Genomic DNA, 14290 nt, shown 5'->3' with positions numbered 1-14290 from the left:
AGAAAAGATTATGCAAAGGCTCAGATTGGTTCGGATAGGATGAACTAACCCTAAATTTTTTTGGCTTTTTCGTGGACTATAGGTATGAAGAACAGACTCGATCTAAACTACGAAAAACTGTAAAATCTCACCGAGCAACCTGGAAATCGGATACCACTTGATAGAGGCAAAGGTGTCCCGTCTTTCGATGAGATGGTGGCTATCGTTTTGGAGGAAGTCAACTTTGACGATCCGACTACGAACGTGCGAGGACGTCGCGCCTTAGCAATCGCTAAACCAACTCCGAGAGGTTATTGACCACGCCGGAGCACGATCAACCTGACCACGAAGGTATGTTTCCTGCAGGCAAACGAAGAACAAGTAAGAAACTAAGATAGCAATCAAGATATTGTGAATATAAGAGGAAAGCTTTATTGATCAAAGGTGGGGTTCTACGACGCCTTTGTCTGGTCGTTGAACACAAATGAAGTACGCGAAGTTGCAGCTATGGCGAACTTTAATCTAAACAAAACCCAAAGTCTAAACGGTGCCCTAAGGGCTGTATATATTGAGGAAGAGGAGGGGAATTTTGTGGCCCCTGGGGGAGGGGTCTAAAACCAACCCTATCTCTTGTTTCCCCACACATACGGACTCTAAAAATAGCCTATACTCAAGTATTTCGAAATTACATGGGCCTGGCCCAATAATAAGGTGACGCGGCACCTATAATAGCCTCTGGACGAAATTTATGAAGTGGCATCTTGTATATTTCGTCCAAGGCTTCATGCACTCACTATGGTGGCTTCAAAGTCCTGAAATCATCACTTGTAACTCCGTTCTTGTTTCCCTTGCGCATGCCATCATCTCCATGCTTGGTCTTGCTCCAGTGTTCATCACTCTTATCCATGCCAGGCCCTTCATTCGTAAGCAAAACAAATGTATCCAATTTAGGCAGCATCATATTCTCATGAACATTAGAATCATTACCAAGAAACAAAAGTACCTGATAATTTAATTGGCGTGCGCGAGCTCTAGTAATTGGTCCAGTATATGTAGTAGTAGGGGCTGTGGGTGTAACAATGGTATTGATGTCCTCATCATCCTCCCCTTCTTGAAATGAAGTCGTCCTCGACGGAAGCTCATCTTCCTCACCCAAATAAGGCTTCAAATCTGCAATGTTAAAAGTGGGACTAACCCCAAAATCTGTAGGCAGCTCAAGTTTATATGCATTATCATTTATTTTCTCTAACACCTTAAAAGGACCATCAGCACGTGGCATTAGCTTTGATTTGCGCAAATTAGGAAAACTATCCTTACGCAAATGTAACCAAACAAGATCTCCGGGTGCAAAGACAACATGTTTTCTACCCTTATCTCCAGCAAGTTTATATTTAGCATTCATACGCTCAATGTTTTCCTTAGTTAACTCATGCATTTTTAAGATCAATTTAGCACGTTGTTTAGCATCAAAATTAACCTTCTCCGAAGATGGAAGAGGCAACAAATCAATGGGTGCATGAGGTAGGAAACCATACACAATTTCAAAAGGGCACATCTTACTAGTAGAATGCAATGAACGATTATAAGCAAATTCAATATGACGCAAGCATTCTCCCCACATTTTCTTATTATTCTTCAAAACAGCCCTAAGCATAGTAGACAATGTTCGATTGACTACTTCAGTTTGACCATCAGTTTGGGGGTGACAAGTAGTACTAAAAAGTAGTTTAGTCCCCAACTTAGCCCATAAACATTTCCAAAAGTGGCTAAGAAATTTAGTATCACGATCTGAAACAATAGTATTTGGCACACCATGCAAGCGAATAATTTCACGAATGAACAAATCAGCAACATTAACAGCATCATCGCTTTTATGACATGGTATAAAGTGTGCCATTTTCAAGAACCTATCCATGACAACAAATATTCAATCCCTCCCCTTGTTTGTTCGAGGTAAACATAAAACAAAGTCCATAGATATATCCTCCCAAGGAACACTAGGTATAGGCAAAGGCATATATAAACCATGAGGATTGAGTCGTGACTTAGCTTTTTGACATGTAGTGCAGCGAGCAACAAAACGCTCAACATCCCGTCTCATCTTTGGCCAAAAGAAATGTGTAGCAAGTATATCCTCCGTCTTCTTCACGCCAAAGTGTCCCATTAGTCCTCCTCCATGCGCCTCCTGCAACAACAACAAAACGAACGGAGCTAGCTGGAATGCATAGCTTGTTAGCACGAAACACAAATCCATCGTTAACGACGAACTTGTTCCATGTTCTACCTTCTTTACAGTTCTGCAACACATCTTTAAATTCAGCATCATGCACATATTGATCTTTGATGGTCTCCAAACCAAATATTTTAAAATCAAGTTGTGAAAGCATAGTATAACGACGAGACAATGCATCAGCAATAACATTTTCTTTACCCTTCTTGTGTTTAATGACATAAGGGAAAGTCTCAATGAATTCAACCCATTTAGCATGTCTACGGTTCAGTTTTGCTTGACTTTTAATGTGTTTCAAAGATTCATGATCAGAATGTATAACAAATTTTTTGGGCCATAAATAATGTTGCCATATTTCTAAGGTCCAAACAAGAGCATATAATTCTTTATCATAAGTAGAATAGTTCAGACTAGGCCCACTCAATTTTTCATAAAAGTATGCAACGGGTTTGCCATCTTGTAATCAGGCTCCACCCTTTTCGATCCACTTTGAAACCCTCTGAATCGAATAAGGCTTCACCCTTTTCTTTCTCTTCTCTGAAAGAAAGTGGAAGAAGCTTTAGAGCTTCTGACCGTCGTCTACTTCCTCAACCCCCACAACTCTCTTCCAGTACCAGTGCCTCCCCCATAGGTTCCCAATCTGCTCAATGGGGATCCCCTTGGTCTCCGGCAAGAAGAGGTACGCGAACGCCGTCATGACCAGGATCCAGCCAGCGAAGAAGAAGAACAGCCACGCCTTCAGCCGGCACAGCATGGCCAGGAAGTACTGCGCGACGAGGATGGTGAACACGAATCCCGACGCCACCGTGATGCTCTGCCCGGCGGACCGGACCTCCAGCGGGAAGATCTCACTCGGTATCAGCCAGCTGAGCGGGCCCCAGGACCAGCCGAAGCCGGTGGAGTAGATGGCGATGAGGAAGATTAGGACGACGGCGTAGGCCCTGCTGACCTGGCCCTCGTCGCGGAGCTTCGCGGCCATGATGCCGCCGATGAGCACCTCGGAGAGGAACATCTGGACGCCGCCGAGGACGAGGAGCGTCCGCCTCCCGAAGCGGTCGACGAGGAGCATGGACGCGAAGGTGGACGTGGAGGAGATGATGACCATGACGATGGTGGACAGCAGTGCCGCACTCTCGCTCATGCCAATGGTGCGCAGCAGCACCGGCGCGTAGAAGCCGATAGCGTTGATCCCGGTGAGCTGCGTGAAGGACGGTATCAGGAAGGCCATGGCAAGCTGCGGGCGGTACCGGCGCTGCGACAGGATGAGGCGCAGGCCGTTGTCGCCGGCCTGTCCCGTTGCGTTGGCGGCGACGATGTCGTCCAGCTCCTCGTCGACGGCGTCGACGCCTCTTATCTTTTGGAGCAGCGCCTTCACCTCGCCACGGCCTTTCCCTTGCTGAACGAGGCTGTTGGGCGTCTCCGGCAAGAAGATGGCGCCGACGGTGAGCAGCACAGCGGGGACGCCGGCCAGGCCCAGCGAGAGCCTCCAGCCCCAGCCAGCCTTGATCTTCTCGGCGCCATAGTTGACGACGGTGGCGGCGAGAGCGCCGAGACAGAGGCTGAATTGGAAACCGTTGCTGAAGGCTCCCCTGTATCGCGCCGGCGCCATCTCGGACAGGTACAGTGGCACTGCCTACAAACAAAATTGTCATTTTTTCTTGAAAATGCAAAAAATATGACGTCAGATTTTTAGGCACATCTGACGTTCTTCATGGCAATTTGTATTAGCATGGTGATGACAAATTTAGTTTCAAGCACGGCAATTTTTCTATCAGAAAATAAAATGAGACGGATTTGTCATGCTCGGCAACTAAATTTGATTTCCTTAGTAAAACGTAATTTACCTTCAAAAATGTTTAATTTGCCATGGTAAAAAAATCTGGTGTGAGATTTGTAATAGAGTCCTATTGTTTTATGTATTTATTTCTCCGTTTGAAAATAAGTATCACTGATTTAATATAAAATTATACTAAATCAACTACGCTTATTTTAAAAAAAAATACGGTACAGACGCAAGCGATTATACCTACGCGTATATACTTACCCCTATAAACACACACTTATTTTGAAACAATAAGAGTAATTAACTTGACTAATGACGATCCTAAAAAAACTTGACTAATGACGATAAAAAATTTTGTAACCTGATTGGCGAACCCGAGGCCGACGCCGAGCAGCGCCCTGCCGAGGATGGCCATGTACACGTTCACTGCCCCTCCGCTGACCGCGGCGCCGCCGAGGTACGCGACGCCGCCGAGGATCATGGACGGCCGGCGCCCGTGCCTCTCCGTGAACCACGACGCGACGAGCACGGCCGTGAGGAGCCCCGAGACGTAGAGCGAGGAGGTGAAGAGCGTGAGGAGCTGGCTGTCAAACTTGCAGTAGTTGCCGACGCCGGCGCCGGCCTGCATCCGCCGGTGCACGTCCGGGAAGAAGTCCCTCAGGAACGGTTCCATGGACGACACCCCGCCCGCGGTGCCGATGTCGTAGCCGAAGATGGCGCCGCCCATGGCCGCCGTGATGCAGGAGAGCGCCGCGAACGCTGTGACCCTCCCGCCATACCGCTGCTGGTCCTCGCCACCGCCGCTACCAGCAAAACCCACGGCCATGGTCGATGGTACGATTCAAAGCTAGAGTAGGAGCTTGGTATCAGACTCGAGGATAGCACACTATGATTGAGAACTAACGTAGCGAGGCTGCCTTCTCGGATGGGCTCTGTACTGTGCACTGTACTGGTGTTGACTGTTGACTGGAGCTCTCATCGTCGTTCCAGCCCTTGAGGATCCCGTCGCTGTGCTAATGCGATGCAGTCATAGCTTGATGTGCCATTTGGTTTGAAATTTCGCTCCATGCCATGCCAGATTTGTTTGTTTGTGAGCCGCAGCCGCATAACTTTTTCCACGCGATGGTTTGACTTAATTGGCAGTGTACCTATCATCCATTCGCACGTGTGGGTGTAACTCGTTGGGTCCTCCTTGGATAAAATGTTTTTTCTTTTGAAAAAATGGAGGATTGCAACCTTATAGAAAAATAAAGAAAGTTGAAGGAAATTGCACAAATACACAACCTCTAGGGCAACCCAGCACGGATCACCAAATCACCCCTAAATGTCTAAACCGTACATATCAAACATTTTTTTGCCATCCAACGGCAGTCACCAAATTTTTCCAAACAGGTCCGGAAGTCCAAAAGTTCACAAACTAGAAAAAAAAACGAAGGGGAGGTTTGCGGGCGTCCGGACCTCTGCCACCCCCAGCCGACACAAAACCTCCTTTCATGTCGTGTCCGCCCGCTTTCCGCACTGCATTCTGTCGGTCAGAGCGGACGTGACCGGACGGGACTACTTCCCACCTGCATTCATGTCGGCAGACCAGACGTTCGCCTGCCCAGCACATGTGCAAAGGCCGATGGAGTAGTGACATTGTCCTTGGAACAAAAGTGGTGCAACCTATTTTTTGGCACACTAGCTTTACCAAAAACAGGGAGGCATGACACTTAGAGTGACACGATCATAAAGGTGGCTTGAATCATAGGAAGATGAGGTCAGTTTAAATATTAGAGTTCACCATTGTAGTACCATGTCCGAGACGATACAAATGGAAATGATAGCCCAAATCAGAGCTCAGACATAAAATGTTATGACAAGTTCCAAGATGCATGCATTAACACCAGATTTTAGCATGGCATAAAACATAACTAAAATGGCCTAAAATAGAAAAGTGTCAAAACAAAAGTTGTTTGCCTTGTCGATACAATCAAATTTTGCTTTTTAGATAATCTCAATCCACGGTCATATGCACCTTTTGCATCCAAAACAATGGGTTGTAGAAAAAGTGAACCTCGGATGCAACATAAAGTTCGTACGGTTGCTCCCAGAAAACTGGGTTTGTAGTATTATTTAGTGATTTTTCACACAAATTCATCCCCAAGACGATATCAGATGGAAAAGTGTTGAACATGAAAGTTAATCAACTCGTACATGCTTTACAATCATGATATGTTTCTGATGTGGTACTTATCGTAAACATTGCACCACCAAATAGCGTGTTTGATAGTTATCCTGTACGACACTATTACGACGGTTCGATGTTTCGTAATCCTATTCGACATCCGTACGATGATTAGTTAATCTTCTTAATTATTTATCGCATACGGTCCGGGAGAAGTGAATGTGTGTGATGGTCTGCTTATCATACACGTTCTATAGCCTTGAACTGTTTATGATGGGACGCGCATCGTAAACGTAACACCACAGAATACCGACTGTGATGGTATTACGAGCACAAACGAGTACTAAGGATGGAGCATTTGGGATATTCGAGATATCACAAACAGTTGTCTGAAGACTCATGTTTAGGATAATTGCCTGCATCACATACGCTCAGTTATGCAAAATGTATGCATTTCTACTGCCTATCCCCGATGGTTTCTGGGTCGTGTGGAAAGGACCCCCCCTATCACACACACTAGCAAGGCGACGGTTAAAATGTCGTTGCGGAAAGGGGTTATAAACCGTATATATAGCAGCTGGCTGTACCAGTGAGGTTTGTTGCATTTGTTCTGTTGGTTGAATTTTTCTCTTTCGCGAATGTGGTTGAGTAGCTCTTGAGACCATGTTTATGCATAGGAAGGATGTAATTGATATCTTCTTGAATATTAATATATCCTATTTATTGGAAAAAATGCATATTAATATCGTAACATGAATTTTATTTATATATCCACTAGCATATATGCCCGCTGCAATATATTCTAACTGGGTTTTAAAAAAGATGTTGGAGAATTTGAAGAAAAAAGTTCATGAATGAAAATATATATGTTCATGAATTTTAAAATATTAACAATTTCAGAAAATGATCGTGAATCCAAAAGATGTTCATGTACAACTAAGAATAGGTTCCTAAATTTAATAAAAAGAGTTCACAAATTTATTCGACAATTCAAAGTATTTTCATGAAATGTTCATATTTTCAAAATATAAAGAAAATTTCTAATTTGATGAACATTTCTTGCATTTTCATGAAACAAATTGAATTTCTTTTCATCACCTATTTTTGAATATTGATGAACATTATTTTACCAGATGATCAAATTTTGAATTTGATGAACATTGTTTTCAACTTAATGAACAAATTATCAATTCCAGAACATTATTTGAAAATCGGATGAATTTAGAATTTTTTTAGTTTGATATTTTTTAAAAATTATGGCAAAATATCAATATGATGAACAAACTTTGAATTTCATGATTTTTTTTGAATTAGATGAACAATTTTTGAATTCAATGAACAAAAAATGTCCCTGGTTTAAAAAAATGTTCACGAAAACAAGAAAAAACGAGGGGAAAACATATATAAAAAGAAGCAAAAATGAAAAAACGAAAATAAAGAAAAACAAAAATGCAAAAGGAGAAAAAATCAAAATAAAAATCGGTGTGGGAACTTTCTAGAAGGTTCAATAGCTTTAACAAAACCGGTCTTCAGCGACTTGGGCCAGTCACTGGCGGCAGCGCTCCCACGCGCATTTTTTTCTATCTTTAAGTTTTCTTTCAATATTTTAGTGTTTGACTTTTATATATTCCGACTGGGTTTTGAAAAGTTGTTGGCTAATTTTAAAAAATAATGTTCGTGAATCCAAACAATGTTCATGAATTTAATAAGTGTTCACAAATTCAAAAACTGATTGTGAATCCAAAAGATATTCATGTACAATTAAGAAAATGTTCATGAATTCAAGGAAAAAAGTTTACTAATTCAAAAAATATTAGCTAAATATGTTCATGAAGACTGGTGAAAATGTTCAGGAATTTAAAAAAAGTTCATGTATACGAAAAATGGTCATAAATTTCAAAAATTCACTTAATTCAGAAATGTTCACATATTGGGAAATTGTTTTAAGATTTGCAAAAATATTCATTTATTTTCAAAAAAAGAGTGCAAAAAGGAACAAATTTTATGTAAGTGAAATTTTTTTGGAATCCCGAAAGAAGTGTTTGAATATGTGAACAATTTTTGAAATTTATGAACATTCTGTAGAAATAGTGATTGTTTAAATTCCAAACATTTTCAAATTTCAACCATTTTTGAAAAAAGACGAACAAAATTTGAAAACATGAACAATTTTTATATTTGAAACATTTTTTGAAGATTTTAAACATTTGTGGAAATTGATGAAACTTTCTAAAAAGTAAGAAAAAAAACAGAACAAGAAACAGAAAAATGAAAGAGAAAAAAAGGAAAACCACTTGAGTGAATCAGAAAACCGATAGAGAAATAAAGAAAAGAGAAAATTTTGGCCCGGAAGCTCCCCAAAACGGATGGAATTTTCTGAGCCTTCCAATGAACCACGAACAGGTGGAGGGTTTAATGGGACGGCTCACTTTGAAATGCTGTAGACGATTGTGCTCATAATGATAACATAGAACGATACATAGAATGTCTCAAAAAAAAAAGAACGATACATAGAAGTTGCTCAAGAAAAAAAAAAGAATGTTGTATAGAATTTCAAAAAAATTGCCTGTTCTAGTGGATCACAGTTGAAACCGGCATCAAGCTCTTCTTTCGAACCCTCGGATTTCTTCCTCGATACCCTTCATGCTGCCCCTAGAAGTGGGACGCTAACACGGATGATACTTGAAATCCCTATTCAAGAATTCAGCCGATTAACCAGTTAACTTGCCAATTAATTCCTACTCATAGGGTCACCCAGTAGTCGATAAACTGATAAAGCGTCCGACTAATTGATTAACTGGTCGATTAGCCTATTAATCCTCTACTCGTCAACCAATCGAGCAACTACCAGTTAACGATTTCCTCAATCACTAGTAGGAAAAGGGGCTTTTACCCCGGTTCATAAGGGCCTTTAGTCCCGGTTGGGTCGTTTCTAATGCCCTAGCCCTTTAGTCCCGGTTCTTACACGAACCGGGACTAAAGGCCGTCCACGTGGACGGTGCGGGGAGCCCAGGCAGGAGGGCCTTTGGTCTCGGTTGGTGCCACCAACCGGGACCAATAGGCATCCACGCGTCAGCACCTGGCAGGAGCTGAGGTTTTTGGTTTTTTTGAAAGGGGGTGGTTTAGGGGTTTTGGGGGGTTAATTTAGGTGTTTCATATATTGTGTTAGCTAGCTAATTAATAGAGAGAAGTGTCCTCTCTTATCTCCGTGCTTTGTCGACGCTACGTACTATATACGTATGGAGAGGAGTAGACACACTAGCTAGTAATCAAATGAAGGAAACAGAAGATCGTCATGAACATATATATATGCATACAGAGAGAAGTGATATCGACCACCTCTCCTTCTCCGAGATATTCGTCGAACAACAAGTTCTCGTATATCTATCCGACACTACCGGCTACATATATACAATAATTATCTCTTACAATACAATCTCCTAATTATATTTTAGGAACACAGGGTCCACATAGTATTCTCCGTTTTCAGCGATCACGTGGTCAAGGAAGAATGCCGCCAATTCCTCTTGAATTCCTCGCATACGATCTGGTGCTAGGAGTTGATCCCGCTTCCGAAAAATCTAATTTGAAGAAGGGGGTCAATACATATATATATATGAATAAATGAAACTCAACACAAATGATGGTAATAAAATAAAATTGTGAATATTATTGCTTACGCACTTCATATTGTTCTTCAGTGTAGCCCCGCTCACAGGTATGGTAGCGGATGGACTCACAAATGTAGTATCCACAGTAATTATTCCCGGGTTGCTACCACAACCACTTTACAAGAAATAGAGGTCAATCAAACTGATAAGCAAGCATGCTAAATGGTGTTGATCAAACTAGCGCTTGAATCACTAGGAGATGCGCGGAACATGCTACTATAGTACTTACTTTCGGGTGTCTAAATTGCAGCTGGTTCGGCAGTCCCGGGGCTTTTGAGGTGAATTTTCTCCAAACCCTGCCAGACAAAGAAAACAATTACTTGATATCAGGAAATGAACAAAGTTGCTGATATGGTGGATAATGATCGATTTAACTTACTTCTGGAGCATTTGAGTCATGTTCGCATAGTCCTGGGGATCTTTTCTTCTCGAGTCTAAGACGGTTACTACTCCCGGGTCAAGCTTAATCTCTAGGAGAATATAGTGGAAGCTGCGCATGCATGCATAAGTCATCAATTACATTACCATAACCTGGACTAATAAAGGGAAACCGAATATGCAGAAGACAGTAACACTCACTTGAAGTTGTAAGGAAAGAGTATTATATCTTTGTTTTGATTTATTACCAACGATTGTAGCAAGTTGGCCTCGGCTTCTTTGGCATGAAATTTAACCTGAGTTGCATCTATGAGATTTGTGTTAATGAACCCAATATCACCGATTTGTCTTTTCTTCAATTCGGCGATCTTCAATCTGCATAATATAGTGAGGATAAGTATAAATACATGCAATGAAAGAGCTGACCTATATAGAGAGACTTAATGACAGAAGTAGTACTACTTACAGACAGTAGCAAGTGATCGTTGTTTTATCGAGGGACTTTAGATTGTAAAACTGGAAGAAATCCTCAAATGGAACATTCAGCAGTTCAATTCCAACGAGGTCATGCTCCGGTTTAACTCTCAGCATTAAAGTACTCATCCCATCAGACTCTCTGCAGGTTTTCATGTACCAATCATGTAGTCTTCGCATCATCGTGCTTAGAGATTTGACATCTTTGACGAGAGGCTTCCCGTAATGGTATTTGTGTTCGTCCACCTCCATGATTTCATAATGTACATCGTCGGGCAGGTAATCTCCAAGATCGGTATAACCGGGCACCATACCCGGATCATTAGCGACGATGTCTTTTGACACCTTGAGCGGGGGGCACGATTGGTTCTCTTGTTCACCGAGCTGGGCAATTTTTTTCCCAGCTCGTCGTTCTTTCATCCTTTTATCACTGACAGTACTTCCTGACCACTCCGCTTCGGCATATGCCTTTGCAAGAACGCGCTCATAGTTGCCTTTTGGCGGAGACTTTGGTGGTTTTGTCAGGGCAGCCAGAGTGCGCTTTGCTTTCACCGGATCTACCTTCTCCTCCGGAGGTGGATGTTTCTTTGCTTTGACCCCTTCAAAGAAGTTCTTCACTTCGGCTCGCACGATCTTCGCGTTCTCCTCCTTGGTCCTCTCATATGGTAACTTCTCTGGAGTCTTCAGAGAAGGACCGAATCTATATTGCCTCCCGCCTCTAGCAGCTGTACTGCTAGACGCCGGCAGAGCAGATGGAGCGGCTGCGGCTGTCTTCTTTCCTTGCTTACGAGGCGGAGGAGAAGGACTACGACGCGCCGGAGCAGCCGCAGCGGCGGCGGGTCTCTTCCGCCCTTGCTGACGAGGCGGAGAAGGAGGAGGCTGGCTGCTCTGGCGCGCCGGCGCTGGCGGAGAAGGAGGCGGAGTGCCGCCACGCGCCGGAGAAGGAGGCTGAGTGCCCTGATCACTCGCCGGAGGAGGAGGCGGAGGAGGAGGCGGAGTGCCCTTACTCGCCGGAGCCGTCCAGTTCGGAAGCTTGATGAGCTCCTTCCGCCATAGGCATGGAGTCTTCAGAGCTAAACCCAGTCGAGTCTCCCCTTCACCGGTAGGGTGGTCAAGCTGGAGGTCCTCAAATCCCTCCGTTATTTCATCCACCATCACCCTAGCATATCCTTCAGGAATCGGCCGGCAGTGGTAGGTTGCGCCGGGTTCAGTAGGTAAAACAGAGCCAACAGCCGCCTTGACTTTCAAGTTCTGCCATTCCGCCATAAGGTGGCAATGTTGAGACTCCGTGATAGCATCCACGGGGTAGCTAGGAGTAGCCGCATGCTCCAGCTGAGGCAGCTCGGTGGAAGCCACGCTGCTTCTACGCTGAGATGGCGATGTAGCTTCGGGGGCAGTTTCGGCATCTCTATTGCTGTCTTGTTCCTCTAGCACTTGAACCCTTTCGTGCAGACGCTGAATTTGGATCTGCTCCACTTTTTTCCTCCTCTCCTGGGTTTTGTAACCGCCCGCGTCCGGAAAACCAGCCTTCCACGGAACGGAGTCTGGCGTGCCTCGTGTCCGTCCAGGGTGCTCAGGATTCCCGAGGGCCATTGTGAGCTCGTCGTTCTCTCTGTCTGGAACGAACGTCCCTTGCTGTGCTGCATCGATATAGTGCTGAATCTTCTTGACGGGTATTGCAAGTTGCTCGTCCGTCCAACGACACCTCCCTGACACAGGGTCCAAGGTTCCGCCAGCCCCGAAGAACCAAGTCTGGCAACGGTCTGGCCAGTTCATTGTCTGTGGTTCGATCCCTTTATCAAGCAGATCCCTCTCAGACTTGGCCCACTTAGGCCGGGCTTTGAGGTAGCCACCTGACCCCGTGCGATGGTGAAGCTTCTTCTTCGCAGCATTCATCTTGTTTGTCGCTGACATCTTCTTACTCTTTTCCGATGTCTTGTGGGCCACAAATGCGGGCCAGTGATCTCTGATCTTCTCATACCGGCCGATGAATTCAGGTGTCTCTTCTTTGTCGACAAACGTTTTCAGCTCATTCTTCCACCTCCTGAATAGGTCTGCCATCTTCTTAAGAGCATGAGACTTGATTAATTGCTCTATAACTGGCTTCTCCGGATCCTCCTCTGGCGGTAGGGTGAAATTTGCCTTCAGCTCAGTCCAAAGATCATCTTTCTGCATATCATTGACATAAGACACCTCAGGGTCTTCCTTCTTAGGCTTATACCATTGGTGGATGCTGATCGGGATCTTGTCCCTAACTAGAACCCCGCACTGAGCAGCAAAAGCATCCTTTGTCCGGAGGGGTTCAATCGGTTGGCCGTCGCGCGCGATTGCTGTGATCTCAAACCTTTCATCCGAGCGCAACTTTCTCTTCGGGCCTCGTCTCTTTACCGCAGTTGTGCTCGATCCGGAGGGCTAGAAAAAAGAAGAAAGATGAGTGTTAATTAATATGTGTACATACCAAAACAATGAATGCATCAATTAGCTAGTCAGCATAGGCTTAACTAATATATTTACCTGGCCGGACTCTGTTCGGTCACCGGAGCCGTCACCACGGGCTCCTTCTTGCACCAGCATTGGGTCACCAGAGCCATCATAATCATGTCTTTCCTCCTCCACTCTTCGATCACCGCAGCCTGCTTCTTCACCCTGTTCTTCCAGACCATCATTGTCGTTAAGATACGACAAGATATCACCTCCGGCTAAGATTATGTCCCCCAACACCTCTTCTGCTTGCTCATCTCGTCCGTGCTCCATTGTTTCTGCAAATATTACAACATGGCAATTATTACACAAACATGACAGCAGGTGGATATATTAGTGCAAATGTAGACCTAGCTTATTCCGGGTTTGGGGTGGCCTAGGCAACGCTTCAAGGGTAGGGGCGCGGCGGGAGGGGGTAGGAGACCGACATCGTTTTTTTCTAGGGTTTGGGTGTCCTCGAGAGTTTTGGTCGAGCGAGAGGGCCGGGGGGTGCTCCCGTGGTATAAGTTATCACGGTCGAGAGGGGGTATACATATCGACCGTCCATCATGTCGATGAAGGAAATATGCCCTAGAGGCAATAATAAAGTATTATATATTTCCTTATATCATGATAAATGTCTATTATTCATGCTAGAATTGTATTAACCGGAAACATAATACATGTGTGAATACATAGACAAACAGAGTGTCACTAGTATGCCTCTACTTGACTAGCTCGTTAATCAAAGATGGTTATGTTTCCTAGCCATAGACATGAGTTGTCATTTGATTAACGAGATCACCTCATTAGGAGAATGACGTGATTGACTTGACCCATTCCGTTAGCTTAGCACCCGATCGTTTAGTATGTTGCTATTGCTTTCTTCATGACTTATACATGTTCCTATGACTATGAGATTATGCAACTCCCGTTTACCGGAGGAACACTTTGTGTGCTACCAAACGTCACAACGTAAATGGGTGATTATAAAGGTGCTCTACAGGTGTCTCCAAAGGTACTTGTTGGGTTGGCGTATTTCGAGATTAGGATTTGTCACTCCGATTGTCGGAGAGGTATCTCTGGGCCCACTCGGTAATGCACATCACTATAAGCCTTGCAAGCATTGTGACTAATGAGTTAGTTGT

The 14290-nt window shown here is 44.1% G+C and overlaps 2 protein-coding genes across 2 annotated transcripts; both read right to left on the bottom strand.

Annotated features, from left to right (window-relative positions):
• Positions 1-391: 391 nt before the first annotated feature.
• Positions 392-5033, bottom strand: LOC109777913 (hexose carrier protein HEX6). Its single transcript, XM_020336476.4, has 2 exons — positions 4354-5033; positions 392-3842 (listed from the first exon to the last, which is right to left on the bottom strand). Exons 1-2 carry the CDS (start codon positions 4816-4818, stop codon positions 2769-2771), a joined length of 1539 nt encoding a protein of 512 aa, XP_020192065.1. The 5' UTR covers positions 4819-5033; the 3' UTR covers positions 392-2768.
• LOC141042268 (uncharacterized) lies at positions 2064-2666 on the bottom strand. The gene has a single exon (XM_073510013.1). It carries the CDS (start codon positions 2364-2366, stop codon positions 2064-2066), a length of 303 nt encoding a protein of 100 aa, XP_073366114.1. The 5' UTR covers positions 2367-2666.
• Positions 5034-14290: the final 9257 nt, after the last annotated feature.

The sequence above is a fragment of the Aegilops tauschii genome, chromosome 3, assembly GCF_002575655.3.
Source record: "Aegilops tauschii subsp. strangulata cultivar AL8/78 chromosome 3, Aet v6.0, whole genome shotgun sequence".
In the NCBI taxonomy this organism is placed as follows: Eukaryota; Viridiplantae; Streptophyta; class Magnoliopsida; order Poales; family Poaceae; genus Aegilops; species Aegilops tauschii.
The sequence above is the reverse complement of the archived record's forward strand: the minus strand, read 5'-3'. Positions and strand labels throughout refer to the sequence as shown.